We start from the raw sequence: 25460 nt of genomic DNA, 5'->3' as shown, positions 1-25460 counted from the left end.
TCAGAAGCGCCAGTTTGTTTATTCTCGATGAAGACAGCGTGTCTGGAAAATATTTGAAAAACTGTCACTTTGCTCCATTTGGAAATTCGAAAATTGTTCACCAATATACCTTTCAGAATTTTAAGCGTAATAACTATGTTTTCAGCCCTTCATTTTCGTTTTTTTTATAAATTGAAATAATATAGTTGCGCTTGGCGTTTCACGAAATATGAAATGGCTTTTGTAACAATAGTGATGGCAAAATACTTTCATGTACATTTTGTACTTTTTGATACGCGTGCCCCATCACAGTTGGCGATTGTTGTAGTGTCACTTACGAGTCTGTGGTATCGATGAGGATGAAATGGAACTTTGAAATGCTGGCAGGGATATTACGTTCGCACTATGCTCGAAATCTCCTCAAAGTACATTTCGGCTCGATTTCATGGGGAAATATTAGAGATTCAACAAAATCTCTTTCAAAATTCACTATACTACCATGTACTATACTAAACTCATAATTTTGTAAACCTTGTTATTTTGATGGTAGAGGTTCCTGTGTATGCGTGTGAACATACGACTGTGTTTGTGTCTTTACATATTAAGGTAAGTACTATGTTCAAATTTTCGCGGTTACTTTATTAAAACAGTTCAATATAAAGCAGATAGATTAACTCAATTGATGTGCAGTTTCATGTTCTTCTAGATTTCGGCAAGACTTTACAGGAATATGTCAGGAAAAGTAATCGCAAAAATATAGCGATCTTCAACTCGAAAACCGAACATAGTACCCACCTTTAGAGAGTGTTAAGGGTCCTAGAAAAAAACATATACACTAGTTTCCTCGCCGTATTTTGCTAGCTTTAAAAATGCGAACGAACGGCTACGTAGACGTATCTATTGATGTGAAATGCATACGTTGTCAGAGCATTCTTGTATGTAATTTAATGAATGACACCGTACAATGACGCTAAAATGCTGTTAAACGTAATTATTTTGGTATTCAAACGCGTGTTTTTTATAAACATACGGTAATATTGGTTAGTGAAAAATCATCACTACATGTCAAATTGTGCGTTGAAGGAAAACAAAAAATAAACAATGTTGATTTGTAGCGTGTTTGAAATGTCTAGATAGAATAACGTTTGCAATTCCTAAAAATTAAATGAATAGTAAAATAAAAATTATATGACAAATAAAATTAACTATAGGATTAATTTAGTTACACAACGCGGTTAATTTGATGGTGAAAAAGGGACAGTTTTGTTTTTAATTGAACAAATATAAATTGCTTTCCAACATATTTTCACAAGATTGACAACACCAACGATGCCTGTTTGGCGCGCGTAAATCAGCTGAGACCATCGGGTCATTTGCTCGCTCATTGTCCAACACGACGTTTGGTAAATTCTGGGAAATTTTTGATACCCTTTTTCATGGTCTCAAACCCCACCGATTTTCATAAAAATTATACCATTGGAAAATTTCAAATTTTCTTAATTTTTTTATGTAAAAATGTCAAAAATCGGTTGAGGATAAGTGCCCGAAAAGCCTCTGGCAAAATTCGTATTTTCGGTGTGTGTGATGTAGAAAAGAGAAAAAAAGTCGACTAAATTTTTTCACCATTTTTTTATATGGAGTTGCTGTGTGGAAATAGATTTCAGTACCGGCCTTAATAGGAAAAATTAGATACTCTGTGTGGAATAGAAGAGAAACATAATTTATTAAAAATATTTTCGAGAGAATTATGCTTTAATTTATGGGCGTGTGGGGGTGAAACGCGAGAAGTGAATATGAAAAGATATTCATGAAAGTTTCATTATAAAAACCTCAGTGAGGAGGCAAACCACGAAATAAAAAGAAGACAATTTTCTACTTACTACTCGGTCTCGACATCGTTCGCGGTCGAAAAGGAAAAGAAATAAGTGCATGCTATAAGAAAAATGATAAGAAATTGTTGCGGTTTCATACGAAAATAGATAAATTCAACGTGTAATTGCTAAGGAAATAAATTGGATTGAAATTCATGGTCCCAAGGTCCAGTCCCATAATGCTTAACATTCTGCCCATTTTAGAAATCCGTATTGTTGAACAGATAAATTCCAAAAGAAAGCGTCATCAAGGCACTATGAAAAATTAAAAAAAAATTACACAAAAATAATTTTAAGCGCATTTTCCTCTTAATTGTTTGGTATCCATCCAGCCATCCCTCCACCTTTGAGAAATGAAAATACTATTGTGTGGTGTGCGTGTGTGTGTCTGTGATAAGGTGCTTCTTCATGAAATTGTTTAATATGTTGTTGTTGTTATTTGTTGTAGCAAAACTACGAAAATAGAAACAACCCAGTAGACAGTACGAATAACTTCAACCAACAGCCAAAGCCGCCAGCCACACAGATCAACGTTTCGAAGCTGTTGTCTGTCTGTCAGTTTCTTCCATAAATATTCTAAATTGTTTGTTGTATTAAAGAAAAACACAAGCGAGACCAACCATCATCATCATCGGCCGAGTAAGCTACGAAACAAAAAAGCTGGGCGCTGGGAAAAGAAGCAACACACAAAAATGGCGCATTCATCCACAGCAGCAGCAACAACAGCGGCGACAGGTGAAATAATTAACTATTTCTTTCAGGATGAGCATGGTGAGTATGAGAAGATAATTAGAGACCTACGAATGCATACTTCTACCACTACTATATCATAGTCCTTGCACTCACCCACTCACTCACTCATTGTATATATGACCCCAATAAGAAAACATTAGACGTTTGGCAGAAATTCATAGGATACCCTTAACCTGGTTGAAAGTGATCGCTTAACCAGAATATTTGACGATCCATGCATGTGGTCGTCTAGACACAAATTTCCTTTGCTTCATATACCAGAAGCAAAGAATCCCATGAATCGTTCTATAGTAGATATCTCTCTATGTCCTCTTATATGTATCGTCACCATCATTATCATCATTTACTCTTGCTGTTGTTCATTTTATTTCATTGTAACAATATAAATCGGAAAATCACATACGTTGTATTGGATATGAGTAGATGAGAACGAGCAGAGTAGATGAGTTTTTTTTTTCTTTAACCATTCATTCCAATAGCATGCCTCTATTACTACACATCCCCTTTTCGTTTGTGTATGATTGGTTGGTATGTTGTTTTTTTCTTTTTTTTTGCCTCCTTTTTTCGTATAACACACTTATTGTCACTCGCTTTTCTTGCTGCTGCTTTTTAGCAGCCCACTACGGTGTCTACCGAGAATTATCTGGGAATTTGTTGTTGGGATTTTGCAAAATATTTAAACTGTCATAGATGTACACCAACAATATTTAGCCACAATAACTGATGTTGTTATCGTAACTCGTTGGTTTTCGGAAAAAAAGAGCACAATCGTTGAAATTATAAAATTTATTCAAAGGAAGAATGCATTCGATTTCATACATTTGTTAGTCAATTAGACTTAAAGTGTTCACAGGAGGAAATTTTCCTATGGTGAGTATGCCTACAATAGGAGGAAAATGTTTGCCAAAATGCATTAGGATAACAGAAACAAATATCCAAAAATTGTCAAGTGCACTCATGAAGAAAATTTGTTGACGCATATTCATGAAAATAGCACCACGCATGCGTGCCTATCACAGATCTGATAACAAGCTCTAGTTTGTCGCAATTATTAAATGATGCTATTTCTTCATGGAATTTCGTGGCATCGCTAAAAGTTTATTGTGAAAGCATAATATGCGTTCGTTAGTAGCGAATTTCTTCGCACTGAAGCAGTAATCCGTAGAGTTCTGTTAATGAGTTAACAGAGAATTGAACTCTAAAAATACATACAAGATTTAACTTGAAAAAATGCTCCCATGAGTCTTACTGAAATGTACCCTTTTCATGATAAACTATAATGCCGGTAAAATAGATATACTCGGAAATATTTTTTATAGATTTGTGGATTAATTATTAATTTTTATAGATTTGCGGATTAATTAATTACTAAACTCGGATTCCCAGCTTTCGAATCCCTTTCGACAAGATTTTGTCCGCCGTATGGTGAAACCACGGTAACGTCCGAACGAAGCAAGCTATCGACTTAAAACTTGGTACAATCAGTTATTATTGATGTAGGTCCGATGGTATTGCAAATAGGTCATATCGGTCCACTTTTAGGTATATCCCCATATAAACCGACTCCCAGATTTGACTTCCGCAGCTTCATGGAGAAGCATATTTTAATTTTAAATTTCGTAAGTGATGTAAATATATGCCCTCTAACCACACTGCAGAAATTGGTTCCTATCGGTCCATAATTTTATATAGCACCAGATTCCCAGATTTGACCATTGGAGCCTCTTTGAGGTGTAAGCTTCATCCGATCCGCTTGATTTTAGTATATTCCCTCTAACAACCATGCATATCGGTCCACAAACACATACAGCCTCCACATATAAACCAATCCCAGATTTCCGGAGCTTCTTGGAAGATTAAATTTCATACGAACCAGTTGAAATTTTTGTACACTATGTTAGTATGCAAAAAATGATCCATATCGGTCCATAATTATATATAGCCCCCCTGGGAGCCACCGTGGTGCAATGGTTAGAATGCCCGCCTTGCATATAAAGGGTCGTGGGTTCGATTCCTGCTTCGACCGAACACCAAAAAGTATTTCGGCGGTGGATTATCCCCTCTCAGTAATGCTGGTGACATTTCTGAGTTTTTCAAAGCTTCTTTAAGTAGTTTCACAGCAATGTGTAACGCCGTTCGGACTCGGCTTTAAAAAGGAGGTCCTTTGTCATTGAGCTAAACATGGAATCGGACAGCACTCAATGATAAGAGAGAAGTTCTCCACTGTGGTATCACAATGGACTGAATAGTTTAAGTGAGCCTGAAATATCGGGCTGCCACCTAACCTATATATAGCAACCATAAATACCGATCACTAGATTTGTCCTCTAGAGTCTCTTGGAGGCGTTAATTTCATCCGATCCTTTTTAAATTTATTATGTGATGTTAGTATATGCAGTTGACATGTTGTACATTTCCTTTAAGTTTTATAGCCTCGTGGGGGGTACGTAATATTCGTCTGGTCGAACTTTCGGCCGTATAAACTTTTTTTCTATTCATCAACTCCCCATTCTATGGTACCAGCTACATACTAAGATCATTCGATACATATGTGGCTTGGATTGGCTTAATTTTCCTTCACATCATGAAAGTCTCGTCTTGAAAACCCACTCAGTTTAAGTTGATAAGTTAATGATTTTATTTTTACAAAAATTATCATTCGATACATATGTGGCTTGGATTGGCTTAATTTTCCTTCACATCATGAAAGTCTCGTCTTGAAATCCCACTCAGTTTAGTTGATATTATTTTTACAAAAATGGACATAATTTCCGTAAAAGGTAATAAACTAAATAGTTCGACCCCTCATATACCATTTTTGTGGACAGATTTGTCCTTCACCCAAATAATCCTTCACCCAATAATACAGAATCCAAAATCTATGACAGTGTCCTTCATATTTGGCAATCAATTTCGAGAATGTTGCACCTTTTTTCCCAATCGAAATCGCTATTAGTTAGAGCTACTAATAATCATATGGATTCAATTCTTTTATTCAATTCCAAGTCAAGGAACTTTCAATTGATCTGTGACCACCGTCAATTAAATGTTTTTACTTTTACTTTTCTTCGAGAGTCTGGTTTATAGCAAAATTTCACTCCGGTGACGTTCCGAATTTCTTGGGTCTAAATATCGTAGCATATTTATGTAAATGATGAATTATATTTCTTGTTTTTATGAAGCAATACGTATAATTATTTCTATTGGCAAAAAAGTCCTTTCTCCTCGATCATTTATATTTCGGACTATTTTGTCGTTATCACTTTTCTTTTGGACAAAATGCGAATAGTACCCACGTTTCTAAAACGAATCCCATATAAAATATAAAAGATGTGTGAAATAAAATTGATAATATTTGCCTCTTTCTCTCTTTTCTAAAAATATTTCGTTTTTCTGCTTTATTGTCTTCTTTATGTGTGAGAATAGTTTGCGAAGTGGTATAATATTGGGTAGCAGTGATGTGCATAAGAATGGCCAAGGTAGTAGAAATACAACTTTTATTTTTTTTTTGTTCATATTTGTCTTTCGTTTTGATATATGTTTGGTGGAAGTTTGGTGGAAGTTTGGTGTAACATGAGAGCTAAAAGTACGAAATGACGAAAATATAAGAAAGGAAAAGCACCACAATGTAAAATGATAACAGAATTTGTTTTTTTTTTCAGTCTTTGAAATTAATAACACTTTTTTCAGAGTCTGTCTATAGAGATTATTTGTTACCACCGTGTTTAGTATTGCTCACTATTGAACGGTGTTGCTTATTTTACAAAAGAAAAAAACAGAAAATCATAAATGAAGAAAAAGCTACTTGTTGTTGCAGAAGGTTAAACTATGACAACAACAAAGCGTGCTTCCTAAATTTCTATAAAGATTAAATGAAAAGACAAAATATTGCATGTCATTTATAACGTAGAGTGTACGAATACAAACAATATTTATAATTATTAAGCCGATTATAAATATTAAACTTTGGGTAATGAAGTACCACGTGGGGAATATTGTTTAGGTACGACACTTAGGGGCCTTCACATTTGCCGCTGTAAGAATCTCAAACTTAATGATCCAGTTCAAGAGATTGAAGTGACGATGTTTGTAGACCTCCAACATTGCAACGATGTTCTTCTGGCGAAAGAAGGGATAGGTTGTATTTGGATAGATCAGAATATGTTGCCTATTAGCAAAAACGCCAAAAATAACGGGCTGTCACAATACCAGACCTAACCTAACCACTGGCGATGAACTATTCTCTTATTGAGTTATGCTCGATTCGCTATATTGTTAAATTTTTTGGCCATTCTAGTTTTCACGTGCTGTATGCTGAGTATGTTTTCTTTTTCGCCAGGCCCGAAGATAACAATTGGGAGATAGCAGATAGATAGAAAGCAAGTTGCTAGAACACCTGGAGCAATTTAATTTATAGGCAGGCACTAATAATGATGGGATTGCAGTTTTTTAGAACGTTTTTTAACCGGCAGTTTTTCGAGCATACCAAGAGTAATATCGCGGCAAGGAAAGCTATTTGTCGCATCCGTTAGATTAGGTATAGCCCGTTATTTCAGACTCACTTCGAATAATATTCAGTACATTGTAATACCACACTAATAAACTTCTCTCTTCTGGCTGAGTACTGCCCGATTCTATATTTTGCTCAAGGACTTCCTTTTTATAGCCGAGTCCGAATGGTGAAACCTCTTAGAGAAGCATTGAAACACTCAGAAATGTCATCAGCATTAGAGGCGATAATCCACCGCTGTTATAGTCAAAACTGGGATTGAACCCATGACTCTTTTTTTGGTTTGGGTTTTTGGCTCATTCACCCTATTTCTGGAAAACTGAGTAGTATGACCGCCCTACTGGAACTAAAACTCGAGGATGAGTCTCAAGGATGAATCGTAGCTTTAACACATGGAACATACTCCTCCTCAGATTTGTGGAAAATTTTCCCAGCTGCCAATTATTACCGAGAATTTTGAAAATTACATTGCACGACAACAGCTTACAGCACATATTATTAGAGGACTTAACCAACCCAAGCTAAAGGCAAATTTTCTATAGAAACAAAATTTCGACAAAATTTGCTATAGAAATAAAATTTTGACGAAATTTGCTATGGAAATAAAATTTTGACAACATTTTCTATGGAAATAAAATTTTTACAAAATTTTCTATAGAAATAACATTTTGACAAATTTTTCTATAGAAATAAAATTTTGACAAAATTTTCTATAGAAATAAAATTTTGACAAAATTTTCTATAGAAATAAAATTTTGACAAAATTTTCTATAGAAATAAAATTTTGACAAAATTTTCTATAGAAATAAAATTTTGACAAAATTTTCTATAGAAATAAAATTTTGACAAAATTTTCTATAGAAATAAAATGTTGTCAAAATTTTCTATAGAAATAAAATTTTGACAAAATTTTCTATAGAAATAAAATTTTGACATAATTTTTTATAGAAATAAAATTTTGAGAAAATTTTCTATAGAAATAAAATTTTGAGAAAATTTTCTATAGAAATAAAATTTTGAGAAAATCTTCTATGGAAATAAAATTTTGACAAAATTTTCTATAGAAATAAAATTTTGACAAAATTTTCTATAGAAATAAAATTTTGACAAAACTTTCTATAAAAATAAAATTTTGACAAAATTTTCTTTAGAAATAAAATTTTGACAAAATTTTCTATAGAAATAAAATTTTGACAAAATTTTCTATAGAAAAAAAATTTTGACAAAATGTTCTATAGAAATAAAATTTTGACAAAATTTTCTATAGAAATAAAATGTTGACAAAATTTTCTATAGAAATAAAATTTTGACAAAATTTTCTATAGAAATAAAATTTTGACAAAATTTTCTATAGAAATAAAATTTTGACAAAACTTTCTATAAAAATAAAATTTTGACAAAATTTTCTTTAGAAATAAAATTTTGACAAAATTTTCTATAGAAATAAAATTTTTACAAAATTTTCTATGGAAATAAAATTTTTACAAAATTTTCTATAGAAATAACATTTTGACAAATTTTTCTATAGAAATAAAATTTTGACAAAATTTTCTATAGAAATAAAATTTTGACAAAATTTTCTATAGAAATAAAATTTTGACAAAATGTTCTATAGAAATAAAATTTTGACAAAATTTTCTATAGAAATAAAATGTTGACAAAATTTTCTATAGAAATAAAATTTTGACAAAATTTTCTGTAAAAATAAAATTATGATAAAATTTTCTATAGAAATAAAATTTTGACAAAATTTTCTATAGAAATAAAATTTTGAGAAAATTTTCTATAGAAATAAAATTTTGAGAAAATTTTCTATAGAAATAAAATTTTGAGAAAATCTTCTATGGAAATAAAATTTTGACAAAATTTTCTATAGAAATAAAATTTTGACAAAATTTTCTATAGAAATAAAAATTTGACAAAACTTTCTATAAAAATAAAATTTTGACAAAATTTTCTTTAGAAATAAAATTTTGGCAAAATTTTCTATAGAAATAAAACTTTGACAAAATTTTCTATGGAAATAAAATTTTTTACAAAACTTTCTATAAAAATAAAATTTTGACAAAACTTTCTATAAAAGTAAAATTTTCTATAGAAATAAAATTTTGACAAAACTTTCTGTAGAAATAAAATTTTGACAAAATTTTCTATAGAAATAAAACTTTGACAAAATTTTCTATAGAAACAAAATTTTAACAAAATATTCTATAGAAATACAATTTTGACAAAATTTTCTACAGAAATACAATTTTGACAAAATTTTCTATAGAAATAAAACTTTGACAAAATTTTCTATAGAAATAATATTTTGACAAAATTTTCTATAGAAATAAACTTTTGACAATTTTCTATAGAAATAAAATTTTGACAAAATTTTCTGTAAAAAGAAAATTTTGACAAAAGTTTGATCAAAAACTTCAAAATAATTGTTTTTAAATGTGGTAGATTTTTGGTAAAATGTTCGTCAAATTATGGTAGATTATCTTTGGCGGGAGTGGCAACCGTGGTCTCAGAACGGTCGGATCCGGTCAGGAGATTAACTCCGTTTTTCTAATATACAGTTGCATACTTTTAGGCGGATCTCGACTGAATATATTATGGCTCACAAATGTAATATTCGTAACTCGATTATTTGTTAAGATACCGATGATTTCCGTAATATTAATGGATTTTGGGACAAATGAAAAAGTAAAAATTGGAATGGAATGAAGGGACATAACTCTTCAGATACTTGCCAACATCTTGTTGGTTAGACAAACTTCTATGGTGATCTTTCCAAATATAAGGAAATGATATTGAAAATCAGTCATAATTGCAAAGGCAAACTTTTCGGCAGCTCTGTATATCATTTCGCAGCGAGTGCAACCTGACGATGTAAAATTCACCACTGGGCGGCCAACAATCTTATTAGTAGACCACAGCAACTACTTTGTCTTATGACTTGGTTTCATAATCTAGATGGATCTCAAATATCTAAATACTTATCCGACCACCCATGTATATATATATATATATATATATATATATATATATATATATATATATATATATATATATATATATATATATATATATATATATATACCTTACCTACAAGGAAATTAAAAAAATCAGTGTCCTAATTCAATGTTAGTCTATATGTAATAATCTGAGCGAAGTCTTTACGGAATAAAAAATGCAACTCTAACCAATTTTATTGACCATCTTGTTTTCACATATTTCTTCTCCGATTAAATATTTCTCAAAAAAGAAATATTTTACAACAAACCCGTCCTTTACATCGCTCACTCCATAATGTACATTGGAGTATTCATACATAATTCACAATGCACAATAAAGTATTACTGGCTAACCAGAATATCAACAGCCGACCTGGGGAGAATTTCATACTTTTCTTTCGGTTTAGAAATATTTTATTTTCTGTTACCTACATTCATGCACACTCCTCTCTCACTCGCATGTGGGTTTCACGTCATAAAGTAAATGTGGACGGTGGATGGTTGTTTTGTTGAATGGATGGTTGGTTGAAGTGTATTTTGAGAGTACATGCAAGTAAGTAGTGAGTGGTTCTTTCTTGATTTGTTATTGCAAGTATGATGCCGCCGGATTACAAACGAAGGGAAATGGGAGAAAGGGTAATAAAAATAGAGGGAACATAGAGGGTAAACATGTAGTCTGTTATGTTTTTCAACGTCGCTGAATGACGATTTTAGAAGGTAGGGTTTTTTTTTGGTTTTGTAAAATTATTACAAAACGTCAGTCGTGTCTCCTGTTGTGCCGAGAGTCGTTGAGAAGCAATGAAGAGATGACGTTGGCGGCAAAAGAAACACTGAAATCAGCTGTGTAAGCATTATAAGTGGATGAATTCATGGTATTGTTGTTGAGGATTAGGAGAGTGGACTCTTTTTGTGTCTCTTACTTATTTCTAGTAACAACAGTCATTCCGTCATTACTCTTATTCCCTGATCTGTATTCATTCCATTGCATTTGTAAGATTTTGTTTTAAGAATACCATTAAAACCAATAGCTTTACATTCCATTCTTAATATTGTAATATATTTTCGTTTATTATTCGTTTTCAATAGATTCACTCATTCAATCTATATTTATTTCTCTAGGTAAAATCCACAAAGTTCTTAAACAAGTTGAAATTAAACAAGAACCTCGTGAGGGCTCATCAACTGCAGGCACAGTTTATGCTACAACAGTTGGTGGTAATATGGGCACATTTACACAGATGGTAAGTATCTATCTACTTAATGGTTATGCTAGAAACTATTGGTGATCGTACATATGCATTAAGGAACTTCATAAATAAATACAAAATATTGAATGGACGACTTGATACTAGAGTTCAATCATTTTACTATTTCCCATTCTGTACCAAATGTCCAATTAAACTATTTGTAAAAAGAGGTCGAAAATTGTACAGAAAACACTGGGTTTTTACACCACGATAACGCACCATTGCATACTGCAAATATCGCGTCACAGATAATTAAAAAATACAAACGACCGATTCGGCGATCAAAGTTTTGAGTCAATTGAAGACATTAAAAGCGAATAGCAACGGTATTGAAGGCTATTTGGAAAACTAATCATCTTTGCGAGAATTGAAAAACAAACAAAAAAACATTGGCCTAAGTATGTCACTTTGAGGAGGACGTAGTAGATGTACCTTTTAGCTATACGAGAAACTGAGAATAATATTGTACCTTTAACGGAATAATCATTTCTCCAGAGCACGGTTGCCACAGTTGCTAGAATCCTACCAATATTATTAGAATTTTTTGCTGCTCGGTTTTTTTCAAAATGTTCCACACCGACGAAGATGTACTCTTCGGTTTAAGGAATTTCATTACGAGGAAATCAGGAAGATATAAATTATTCCATTTGTATTTATTCAACAATTTCCAAATTATTCACCCTTCGAATATAAACTGTGCAGAGGGAGTTTTTCTGATAAACTTACTTTGGAAGATAGTTATAGCCTCAAAATTTGTCGTTTTCACTTTCGTAGATTTTTTATCGAAATACCCTAAAAATTTGGTAGATTATGGTCTGGTCCCATGTCTCATTCGAAAATAGTAGGTAGGTAGTAGGTTAGGTGGCAGCCCGATGTATCAGGTCCACTTAGACTATTCAGTCCATCGTGATACCACATTGGTGAACTTCTCTCTTATCACTGAGTGCTGCCCGATTCCATGTTAAGCTCAATGACAAGGGACCTCCTTTTTATAGCCGAGTCCGAACGGCGTTCCACATTGCAGTGAAACCGCTTAGAGAAGCTTTGAAAACCTCAGAAATGTCACCAGCATTACTGAGGTGGGATAATCCACCGCTGAAAAACTTTGGTGTTCGGTCGAAGCAGGAATCGAACCCACGACCTTGTGTATGCAAGGCGGGCATGCTAACCATTGCACCACGGTGGCTCGAAAATACTAATTTTTTTGTATGCTCATACATACGAAACGAACATTGATAAATAGAAAAGACCAGATTCTTTCGAATTTGAGCGATTGCTTTTCATTCCAATCACTGTCGTTGAAAACCAGTGTTGATAAAGTTGACTTTTTTTATACATTTCGACTGCCACAAGCACCGTGGCACAACCGCGAGCCATTTGGTACTTTTTCATCACAATTACTTTATATAGACTTATTCTGCCCTAAATGTGAACGCTTCTCAGATATCAACTCAACTCTAAAAATTATAAATAGCGGACATTGAAGAAATAAATATATTCCAAAATGAGGATATTTTAGTTTTTATTACGGGATCTCAACATTTTTGAGAGGAATATTGTCTATACCACATTCATCCGCAAATGTGAAACGTGAAATGTGATTTTTTCCGCCATACTTAGAGCCGTTTGCCACAGTTGGTAAAATTCTACAAAGAATGGTAAATTTTTTACTCTTTTGAAAATTGGTAAAATTCTTGATTTTGTTAGATTTTGCAAAGAGGTACTTCTTTATAAAATTTTCTTAAGAGGTACTTCAGAAAATTTTCTCTGGAAATAAAATTTTGACAAAATTATCTATAGAAATAAAATTTTGAAAAAATTTTGTATAGAAATAAATTGTTGACAAAGTTTTCTATAAGAATAAAATTTTGACAAAATTTTCTGTAAAAATAAAATTATGATAAAATTTTCTATAGAAATAAAATTTTGACAAAATTTTCTATAGAAATAAAATTTTGACAAAATTTTCTATAGAAATAAAATTTTGACAAAATTTTCTATAGAAATAAAATTTTGACAACATTTTCTATAGAAATAAAATTTTGACAAAATTTTCTATAGAAATAAAGTTTTGACAAAATTTTCTATGGAAATAAAATTTTGACAAAATTTTCTATAGAAACAAAATTTTGACAAAATTCTATAGAAATAAAATTTTGATAAAATTTTCTATAGAAATAAAATATTGACAAAATTTTCTATAGAAATAAAATATTGACAAAATTTTCTATAGAAATAAAATTTTGACAAAATTTTCTATAGAAATAAAATTTTGACAAAATTTTTTATAGAAATAAAATTTTGACAAAATTTTCTATAGAAATAAAATTTTGACAAAATTTTCTATAGAAATAAAATTTTGACAAAATTTTCTATAGAAATAAAGTTTTGACAAAATTTTCTATGGAAATAAAATTTTTTTTTTGTTTTGTTTTGTTATTGTTGGTTTTGTTCTTTAAGCATTGTTGTTGTTTTTTATTTCAGCTTAAAACCATACATTGACTAAACTACAATTGTAGCTTAACCAACAGAGGAAAAGAATGTTTGTCAAATTTATTTGGGCAAAGCCCTATAGACTGCAAGATGGTTGGATGGACGCACGTTTCGGAATTACCACATTCCTCATCAGCATCCTCTACTTGCAGCAAAACTATCAACCAATTATCAGAATAAATTCAGGCAGTTTATTAAACCCAACAAAAACTACACTTGAACCCTCCGAAAAAAGGTTTTACATTGATAGCCGGCTTATGCCGAAATAAATTCGGAACAAACATATCTCTTTTCCTATGCCACTGTCAAATCATCGATTTGAATTCACATGGCTGGGTTTATTTTGAGCGTGCCTCCTCTTCTTTTTCCATTTGTTTTGTTTTGTTATTGTTGGTTTTGTTCTTTAAGCATTGTTGTTGTTTTTTATTTCAGCTTAAAACCATACATTGACTAAACTACAATTGTAGCTTAACCAACAGAGGAAAAGAATGTTTGTCAAATTTATTTGGGCAAAGCCCTATAGACTGCAAGATGGTTGGATGGACGCACGTTTCGGAATTACCACATTCCTCATCAGCATCCTCTACTTGCAGCAAAACTATCAACCAATTATCAGAATAAATTCAGGCAGTTTATTAAACCCAACAAAAACTACACTTGAACCCTCCGAAAAAAGGTTTTACATTGATAGCCGGCTTATGCCGAAATAAATTCGGAACAAACAAAAAATTTCTATAGAAACAAAATTTTGACAAAATTTTCTATAGAAATAAAATTTTGACAAAATTTTCTATAGAAATAAAATTTTGACAAAATTTTCTATAGAAATAAAATTTTGACAAAATTTTCTATAGAAATAAAATTTTGACAAAATTTTCTATAGAAATAAAGTTTTGACAAAATTTTCTATGGAAATAAAATCTTGACAAAATTTTCTATAGAAACAAAATTTTGACAAAATTTTCTATAGAAATAAAATTTTGACAAAAATTTCTATAAAAGTAAATTGTTGACAAGTTTATTTAGAAATAATAATTTTATTTAGAAATACTAATTTTACAAAATTTTCTATAGAAATAAAATTTTTACAAAATTTTCGCAGAAATAAAATTTGTACAAAATTTTCTGCAGAAATAAAATTTTGACAAAATTTTTTGCAGAAATAAAATTTTCTACAGAAATAAAATTTTGACAAAATTTTCTATTGAAATAAAATTTTGACAAAATTTTCTATAGAAAAAAATTTTGACAAAATTTCCTATGGAAATAAAATTTTGACAAAATTTTTTATAGAAATAACATTTTGACAAAATGTTCTATAGAAATAAATTGTTGACAAATTTATTTAGAAATAATAATTTTATTTAGAAATAATAATTTCACAAAATTTTCTATAGAAATAAAATTTTTACAAAATTTTCGCAGAAATAACATTTTTACAAAATTTTCTGCAGAAATAAAATTTTGACAAAATTTTCTGCAGAAATAAAATTTTCTACAGAAATAAAATTTTGACAAAATTTGCTATAGAAATAAAATTTTGCAAAATAAGATTACTTTTAGAAAATCTAAAAAAAATGTCCAAATCGGTCTAGATTTAAATAAACAATAGCCTTTGAATTTGATATTATGTAATTTTAGCACCTTTTGGCTTCGAAAAGTAAATTTTTAGTACTTTTTCGTGTACATCATTTATCATCCCTGTTGAAACTAGATGGGCAATTCCTATAATTTAACTGCGCGCAAAGACTATCTAATCACTGTAGTGTATTAAGGTTGAACTACTAGCACTAGAAGATCTAAGTGAGTAAGATGCATTGTTCCAACTAACGTTGCTCGAAATTAGATATTCAGACAGCAATAAAATCCTTGGACTTTATGTCTCTCAATAGACTGCCAACATCTCACAATGAGATTGCTGAGCAGTTCAATAATCGCCTTATTAGGTTGCTTGTAATCACAGGAACATATCACGGAATAAATAAAAATCTTTTTTGTTAAAAAAGACCCATTTGTATTACGACTGACTTTTTCAAAATTTTAAATGTCGACTTCGACTTTTCGAGTTTTTCAAATTTTTGAAAAAGTGATCTTTCGACTTTTACGGTTATTGAAAATTGGCATTGGACGCCGTGACCTTCCACTTTGGAGTCTGCATGAAAAGAACTACACCACACGCCCCTTTAAATTAAAATTTTTCATTAAAAGTCGATTTTTGTCGACTAGTCAGCAACAAGACGATTTCGACTTTCTCACTTGTTTCCATCAGTCGACTTTCAACATTCATATCCCTATTCTTCACTGTTCATTTGGTCGAAATGGTCCACATAAAGCTACCCCATTCATAATATTCTCACGATTTTGCCCCAGGCTTGTAAGTGGTTTTTTCCAGTACAATAACAACTCGTAAGGTAGTCTATTAAAGCTTCAGGAACTACCTCTATGATTACTCCGAATTTGGAATAAATCGGTTTAGTTAGGTTCATTGTAAAATAAATCTGGACCAATCTAGTCAGAGCGGTAGGATGTAATGGGCAAGTGGGCGATGGTGCGTTCTTAAAAAAAATTGTAATTTAACGGCTGAAAAGCATTACCGAAATTGGGACATCTTTGAGCAATATTTTTTTAAAACAATATAAGAATTAGAATTCATATATTTATTAAAAATTAATATTATTGAATCATTATGAGGGAAACTATATCACTTATATTAACGGCCATTTTCATATAGCTCCGTTAGGCTTTAACTGCCAGTTAACAGAAAGTAAATTGCAAATATCTCTTCTCCGGTTAATTTTAACTGAAAAATTTTCATCAGTTGTTGGGATATATATGCAACATGACAGATATGTCCACAGTACGGTTTAAAAGATCGTTAGCTAACGGAGCTTCATGAAAATGGGGATAAATTGATTTGTTGTGCAAGTTATAAACAAGTTGAAAACTTTTCTTTCAGAACACAAGCCAACCTCAGTTTGTAAGAATACAAAACAACTATAACATCCAGCCGACAGAAAGTAAGTTTTTTCCCCCCACCCACATCACCATATCCTTATTGGTTATTATATAATTTCTCTCTATATTATTTTACGCTAAAGATGCCACTTATACTGTTATAACGCCACAAGGTAGTAATAACACCACCAGCGGAACAACTTCCAGCAATATGCATAGGCAACAACAACATAGTAGCAACACAAATGTCACAGCATTAAAATATGAACCTTTAGATGAGTTTACGACGCATACGGTAAGTCCATCTAGCCACAAAGGAAGATGAAATTATAATTTGCCATACAAAAATTTCCCTCTAACACAGACGGTGGTAAAAGAAGAGGAACGTTACAAATACAAACCGCAAATATTAGCTAATAGTGCAAAAGCTGCAAACAAATCAAAAATGTAGGTTAACGAGATGGACCCTAAGTATATTTTATTAATGTGAACCATTCATATTGTTTGCAGTAATTCAACCAGCCATCAAAATGCATCTGTAGTACAAAGAAAACGTAAACCCGAAAAGGCCGGCAAAGGTTTACGACATTTTTCACTTAAAGTTTGTGAAAAGGTTAAGGTAAAGGGTACCACCACCTACAATGAGGTGGCCGATGAATTGGTGGCCGAAGAAATACAAAATAATTCCTTCGACAAGAACTGTGATCAAAAAAATATACGTCGACGTGTCTATGATGCTTTGAATGTGTTAATGGCCTTGCAAATAATATCCAAAGATAAGAAGGAAATTCGTTGGATTGGATTACCTTCCAGCGCCGTAGAGGTACCCATAAAAAATACTCTTTAATTAGCAGCCTATAGATTTGTTATTTATATTTCCATCCCCCTCCAATAGGAATGTTCTCAACTTGAAAAGGAAAATGAGGAACGTCGAGAACGGATCAGACAAAAGCATCAACAATTAAGGGAACTTCTTCTGCAACAAGTCTCGTTTAAGAGTCTCATAGAACGCAACAAGGAAGCCGAAAGACAGGGTATAATACCCACTGCAAACTCATCCATACAGTTACCATTTATTATTGTAAATACACATAAATCAACCAAAATTAATTGTAGTGTAACCAATGATAAGTAAGTTTTGAGAATATTTTTTTTTTATTTTTGGAGATATATAAAAATATCCTTTCCATTGCCATTGTGTCTGTCTTTATTAGGTCGGAATATATTTTTAAATTTGATGATAAGTTTGAAATGCATGATGATGCCGAAGTTTTAAAACGTATGGGCCTATTGTTTGGTAAGACATTTGTTTTCGTTTTTTGATCGAATTGTTTTTTTTTATAGAATTTTAATGCTTGTTTTTATTCATCTTTTCTTTAGGATTGGATAAAGGTCAATGTTCGTATGATGATGTAGAACGTGCCAAATCATTGGTGCCACCAAACTTTGAAAAATATATTGAAGGTAGGCATTTTCTATAATTTAAAAATAAAAACAAAATGAAATTTCTTTATGGATGGGTAATGCCCATATAAAAATCTTTAAATATTGTTTACACAAATGTTGTCGTATTAACATATCACACATACATAGATGACATATCAAACTTTTGTCCCTACTCATCACCTCTGAGTGTTTGATTAGGCCCCTATGGTATTTAGGTTAAAGTTCCCCAGCAAAAAAAAATTGGAAGTTCTTCTAAAGGCACAACTTTAAAAGGACTTCCACAAATGACCTCCCAAAGATGTTATTTATTTTAACTACACAGGAAGTTATTTTAATTCAATTTTTTATAACTCGATGTTATCATATAAAAATGATAAATCCATTCTAAAAAAATGTGATTTTTTTTTAAATATTTGAGGTCAAACTTGTCGAACTAAGGGTAGAATGCATTAAAAATCATAACAAATATAAAAAATTATTTGTTTGGCAAAATATAACAAATTTTTTTAATTTACATCCTAAACACTGAATTCAGATCACACCTTAAGAAGTGAAGCAAATGCAGTGCAACTGCTGTGGAAATGGTGGACATCCGGCCTATGACAAGCCCATGTTAAATTCATCGCTTCTGCGCCAATTTTGCACCACTTCCGGATCTAAAAAGCAAATTTTCACTACTCTTTTGGCGACCCTTTTTTGCCGGGTCTTTGGGTAATTTTTGCCCTGATTCAGACATTTACAATAATATCTATTTTTTCTCATTTATTTCTTGTTGGATAATTTTCTGAATATTTCTATATTTGTAGTATCCGTGAGCATTCCCTGCTTTGAGAAGAAGTGCAAGAAATTTATTATATAAATTGGTCCAAAAATTTAAAATGATAAAATAAAATTTTAGATACTTAAATTTTGCAATCAGCTCAGACAAATGTGAGAGAAAATAAATCTGTATATGAATATTCGCTTCAGAGCCATCTAAATGAAACCTCTGAAAGGTGGCCACAAACGGTCGCCTAAATTTTGTACACATTTGGGAGGTGTTCACTTATGAGAGATTAATTTTAATGTGTCTACCCGATTCCATGTTAAGCTCAATGACAAGGGATCTCCTTTTTATAGCCGAGTCCGAACGGCATTCCACATTGCAGTGAAACCACTTAGAGAAGCTTTGAAACCCTCAGAAATGTCACCAGCATTACTGAGGTGGGATAATCCACCGCTGAAATACTTTTTGGTGTTTGGTCGAAGCAGGAATCGAACCCACGACCTTGTGTATGCAAGGCGGGCATGATAACCATTGAACCACGGTGGCTCCCAATGTGTCCACTATGGCAAAATGGAAATAGATGTGCATGGAGATAAAAATTCTAAAATGTGCTAGGTATTCTCCATATATAACCTATAACCTATAAAATCCCCATATATAACCTAGAGAGTAGAGGTGTGCACGTGACACGAAATTTTCGTGACTCACGCGTGAGCCGTGAGTCACGATGGAGTCAATCTCGTGAGCGTGCGTGAGCGTGATCAAGCTGAAAATTTCCGTGCGTGTGTCACGAAAAAAAATTCTTCGTGAATGTGCGTGAGTAAAAATGTTTGATAATTACACTCACGAAAACAAAATCACGCTCACGATTTGAATCACGATAACTACTTTAATCACGCTCACGATTTAAATCACGCTCACGATTTTAATCACGCTCACGACTTGTATCACGCTCACGATTTGAATCACGCTCACGAGTTGAATCGCGATCTCGATTTGAATCACGATCACGATGTCAATCGCACTCACGATGTCAGTCACGCCCACGATTATAATCACGCTCACGACATTGGTCACACTCACGACTTTGGTCACACTAAACCTTCCAATGTATGGATTGTGTAATAGTTTTTTTTTCATTTAAAATTAATTGATTAAAAAAGTAATGTTGAAGCGCTGGTTTTCGGTGCAAAAACCGAGTATAGTGCCGTTCCTTAAACAATAAAACCTTCTATAAAATATTGCTTTGTTTTTTTTTCTAACGAAAATAAGAAATATTGTCGAAAAAGTGTACCATAAAAAATTGGTAGATTAAATAAAATTCGAATTAACGAGTAAAGTAGAAAGTCGGGCCGGGCCGACTACATCATACCCCAAATCACCCCTACTGAATTAGTGAACATTGTTTTGTAGGGTATCAATTATATAGGTTTGGGGAAAACCACATTTCCAGATTTAATAACATTACTGGGTACATGGGAGTTTTATCATAATCTGAACAGAAATGTCTGATATTAACATAGGAGTATAGTTGATTCTGAACCTACAGAGTTATTTAGTATGCTACTAATATTGAGTCCTTTATTAAAAAAAACTGGAAATCGCTCAATTAGTGTGGGTAATAAATTCAAATTTCCGAAAATAGGGTAATAGATTTATGTAATAGCTACATACATGTTTATTTGAAATTTGAGCAACATAGGTTCATAAATAAGAGTATTATGGCCAAATTTGGGAAAATCGATCGACGCATTTATATGGGAGCTATATCCATATATTGGTTGATACCACAGAGGGTTGCCTTGTGCTAAATTAGAGTAAGATCGGGTATTAGATAAGGCTACTATGGTTAGAAACAAAGTTACAAGGGGTACAATTTTCAAAAACGGGCGAAAAATATATATAAGATCTATATCTAAATATGACCCGATTTGGATTATATTTTGCAGGTTTTGTTGATATTACAGGAGATTACCTTGTGCTAACTTTGAGTAAGATCGGTTAATAAATGAGGCCACAATGGTCAACAATAAGGGGCAAATTTTGAAAATTGGGTGCTACATATATATGGCAGCTATATCCAAATCTGCACCGATTTGGATGATATTTTGCACATAGAGTCAGTGGATTACATTGTGACAAATTTGACGCCGATCGGTTAGTAAATGAGCGCAATCTGACCCCATTTATCGAAATCGGGCGATACATATACATATATGGGAGCTATATCTAAATTCAATAGCGTTCGTCCTTGTGCCAATAAAGAGCCACATACAAAATTTAATCAAAATCGGTTAATAATTGCGACCGGAATCCTGCGAACAACAAATACATGGACGGACGGACACCAAGGGCTAGATCAACTCAGGAGGTGATTCTGAGTCGAACGGTATATATGTATTTTAATTTCCATTAAGTTAGCATAGAAAAATATTTTAGTTCATTCGTACTAAGAAGTATTCAACCTTTCAATTAAGCCAACTGCCTAAACATTTGAGAATAACAATTCGAAAATTACCAAGAAGTATTTATTTTTGTCATTACAAATAAGTCATTATAACTCACCGCAATGTAATGCAACGTGTAATGACAGCTTTACTCCTGGTAATGCCAATTCTAATGAGATGTGGTTGCCTAGTTTTTGCTGGGTATATATATTAGTTATCGTCAAATTAGCATTTCTACAGTCGTGAATGTGCGTAAATTCTTCACAAAATTTTTCGTGCATTTGTAACAATTCTCTGTCGCGAGTGTGAGCGTCAAGAACAATTTTCGTGCGTGAGTTTTGGAAAATAAATTCCTTCGTGAGTGTGCGTGAGCGCCTTGAAATTTTTTCGTGCGTGAGCAAAAATTTCTTTCGTGAGTGTGCGTGAGCGTGATTTTTTAAAATAAATCCATTCGTAAGTGTGCGTGAGTGTGAGCGGCTCGAATATTTTTCGTGCGTGAGCGTGCGTGAACAAAAATTTTCTTTCGTGAGTGTGCGTGAGCGTGAATGCCTCGAATTTTTTTCGTGCGTGAGTGTGCGTGAGTAGAATTTTTCTATCGTGAGTGTGCGTGAGCGTGATTTTTTAAAATAAATTCATTCGTGAGTGTTCGTGAGCGTGAGCGGTTCGAAAATTGTTCGTGCGTGAGTGTGCGTGACTAAGATTTTTCCGTCGTGAGTGTGCGTGAGCGTGAGTAAAATATTACTCACGTGCACACCTCTAGTAGAGAGAAATGGCAAAATTGAAAAAGATGGGCATGCAAATTAATATGTGATAGACAGATCTTTAATTCCTCTATCCGAAATGGATATTTTGAAAAATATGCTTGGGATACTCAATTCTCAGATTCATGTTTGAATCATGGTGCTAACTGGGCTAATCAACCAAACGCCCTATAGGATTATTTGATGAGGACAGTATATTTCGTCGAAATTCGACATGAAAAGTTAATTTTGTTCGACTTTTTTGTTTGGCTATCCAGGTTCATATGTGAAATATAAATTTTTTAGTCCTCAATTTGATATTTGTATATGAACCGAATATTCATCGAATATTTCCCTCAAATATCCACTATGGACATACATACTTTGGTGACCATAAACAGACAGAAAACTCGCCAAATCACTTTGAATTTAAAGTGGATATGAGAAATCTTTTTATACATTCCAGCAAACAAAGTAGGTTAGGTTAGGTTAGTTTTGACACAGATGGTTTCGGTTTCCATACATCAGATTTTCATAAGTACGACCGCCTACAAAATAGATATGCAAAACTAACCCAGCAAAAAAAAAATTGGAAGTTCTTCTAAAAGCACAACTTTAAAAGTACTTCCAAAAATATCCTCCCAATTATATTCTTTATTTTAACCACAGGGGAAGTTTTTTTAATACAATTTTTATAACTCGCATTTTTCATAAAATTTTAACTTTTTTGTTTTAAATAGGTTAAAAATAGAGTAGCAATTAATAAAATGGTACAAAATAATTAAAATTTTGTCGAAAGTAATGCAATGTCAATTCTAGAAAAACTGCGAATTTTGAAAATTTTTGAAGTCAAACGTTTCAGACAAGAATGCATAAAAAATCAAAAAAAAAATATATAAATTATTTATTTAGCAAGTTTTTTAATTCACATCCAAAACACTGAATTCGGATCATACCTTAAGAAGTGATACAAATTCTGTGCAACGGCTGTTGAAATGAGGGCATCCGTCGTATGAGAAGCCCGTGTTGAATTCACCGTTTCTGCGCCAATTTTGCACCACTTCCGGATCCAAAAAGAACATTTCACTGCTTTTTTTTTGGCGTCGCTTTTTTTGCTGGGAAGTAATATTTCTATTAAAATTGCTTACCAATTTATTTGCAATGCGAGTTTTTGCTGGGATAACTATAAAAAGTTTGTCATTCCGTTTAATGGCTATCTTAGTCTGGGTGATATTCTAAGAAGACCTATGGAAGTCCCTCTGTATGTTCGTTGTATGAATTTTACAACGGTGTTATCTTCCTGAAATTTGGCATAGATAGTTTGTCTATTTTACAGATTAAGGTCAAAGTTGGACTATATCAGAAACTTAAGGAGCTATAATTAGATATCCCAATTTCAAATCCTGAGCTGCAATTTTCATTCCATTTGCTCCAGTTTGGATTTATTTTGGATGTAATTAATACCGATTTCTATTTTGATATAAACAAAACTCCTATAGAGAACGCAGAACCCACAGATGCTACGCGGACAAGGGATATGTTGTAAAGCGATATGTTGTGAAATAATAGGGATGCCGAAAAAATATTATGGGATGCCCTAAAAAAATGAAGAAAGAACTACCGAAAGAGAGGACCGAGCGGTTCAAAACTTCTATAGTTGACAATGGTGCATGTAGAGCATGTTTTGAGGAAGAAAGAAAACAGATTTGATATCATCTTGAGTTTCTAAAACGCATAATTGAGCTAAAACAAATTATACCGTATTAAAATGTTTACCAAATAGAGTCGAAAGTGTTTTGAATTTTATTCATCTAATTATACACTTTCATTTTCTTTGTAGCCTATGGAAGTGGTAAAGCTAACGATGACATGGCGTATGATTCCGATGAAGATGACATACCCACTTATGATTTGATTGAACTAACGCAAGAAAATTCGCAACAAGGTTTCCCAACAACAGCAACCGGAACCACACATCATCACACAACAACTTCTTTGGGTAATGGTGGCGGTGGTGGTGGCGGAGGTGGTGGTCTTAAAACATCTGATCTCGATGATGATGAAGAATTTGTGGAACATAGTGATATCGATTGAGGTGTAGAAGAAGTTACACTCTGTAACCAAAAAATCCCAGATACATTCACTACAAACCAACAGCAACAAAGTAATGATGCTAAAGCTAAAACATCGGGACAATTGAAAAAAATATTCTGCATGTCAACAATCCCAAAGTCTTTAAATACAACTACGATCACAAAAGGAGTTCAGAAAAAATTAAAGGATACTCTAACTAAAGATTCATTGGCATTAACATCATTAGCCTCGAAAATATCTTCTCCAGTTAAGTCCTCCAGCACTTACTCTTTACCTATGGTGTCATCATCCCTCACAACTATTACTCCAATCCCAACTAATTATGAAATAAGAATAGAATCTAAAGATTTCAAAGATAAAGGTAAGCAGCAGCAAGAACTTAATCCACAGCAGCATCAAAAATTAGTCAATGATGGTTTAGAATTAGTACAATCATCAACAACAACAACAACCCAGGGACGCTGTGTTGCTGCCTTAGATACAAATTTATCCGAAGATTCATTTAGTTTCTGTTTTATTTCGGCCTTATTAGGTTTGCACTAACACATAAACACAAAAGTGGAAAAAAAAGTTTTATTGTTTGATTTTCTCGTTTTTGTTTATTTTTTCTACTCTTTAAGAAGAAAAGTTTTTAAATATTTATCATCTACATAGTTGTTGTAAGTTAATTAAGCTGTAAAATTAAAAAAAAAAGAAAACGAGTTCTCGGGTCCATTTAAAAAAAACACGATTCGTATACCTTTTATTTCTTTGTCACCACAATTTTTATTTTGATATTATTTGCTAAAATGTGATGACACGTCCATATTCAGAAAATTTGATTTGAGAGGATTTTTATAAAAAGTTTCCAAAAATATTAACAAAAGTTTGAGTATCCATTTTCGTGTGCAATGGATATTAAGAAGATAGATGGCTTTACTTGCTGCGTATTGGGCAAAGGCGTTGGTTTACCTTCTTCGATATATAAATTTTATTGCAAGAGCTCACATTTGTAAATACATTTTTGCATTTGCAAATTAGAAATTATTTTTTTTTTATTTATTTAATCAAAAGTACAAAGTACTAAATAATGCCTTAGCATTCAAAACAAGATGGCTTAAGGCTGTCTTAATTTCCCTTGGCCTCCAATTCAACACTTGGCGGTTCTTTCCAAGTAT

General features: G+C 32.3%; 1 protein-coding gene across 3 annotated transcripts; it reads left to right on the top strand.

The window, feature by feature from the left end:
• The first annotated feature begins 1295 nt into the window (after positions 1–1295).
• On the top strand, positions 1296–24303 carry Dp (transcription factor Dp). Of its 3 annotated transcripts, none has more exons than XM_075309645.1 (11): positions 1296–1382; positions 2299–2621; positions 11235–11356; positions 16812–16872; positions 16954–17105; positions 17175–17257; positions 17321–17633; positions 17706–17941; positions 18025–18107; positions 18191–18274; positions 24050–24303. In XM_075309645.1, exons 2-11 carry the CDS (start codon positions 2543–2545, stop codon positions 24301–24303), a joined length of 1467 nt encoding a protein of 488 aa, XP_075165760.1. In that variant the 5' UTR covers positions 1296–1382; positions 2299–2542. The 3 variants fall into 3 exon arrangements, with proteins under 3 accessions (XP_075165760.1, XP_075165759.1, XP_075165761.1); XM_075309644.1 differs by lacking the exon at positions 1296–1382 and adding an exon at positions 1389–1554; XM_075309646.1 differs by lacking the exons at positions 1296–1382; positions 2299–2621 and adding an exon at positions 10840–10959.
• The last annotated feature ends 1157 nt before the right edge of the window (positions 24304–25460 follow it).

Source organism: Haematobia irritans, chromosome 5 (genome assembly GCF_050003625.1).
Source record: "Haematobia irritans isolate KBUSLIRL chromosome 5, ASM5000362v1, whole genome shotgun sequence".
Lineage (NCBI taxonomy): Eukaryota > Metazoa > Arthropoda > Insecta > Diptera > Muscidae > Haematobia > Haematobia irritans.
This window is presented reverse-complemented; position numbering and strand designations above follow the sequence as displayed.

Bases quoted from the DNA above. Each gene is read 5' to 3' on its own strand.
- Dp (XM_075309645.1), top strand. From the start codon at position 2,543: ATGGCGCATTCATCCACAGCAGCAGCAACAACAGCGGCGACAGGTGAA. The intron at 2,622-11,234 runs GTGAGTATGAGA...TTATTTCTCTAG, and splicing joins TTTCTTTCAGGATGAGCATG to GTAAAATCCACAAAGTTCTT. The intron at 17,634-17,705 runs GTACCCATAAAA...CCCCTCCAATAG, and splicing joins TACCTTCCAGCGCCGTAGAG to GAATGTTCTCAACTTGAAAA.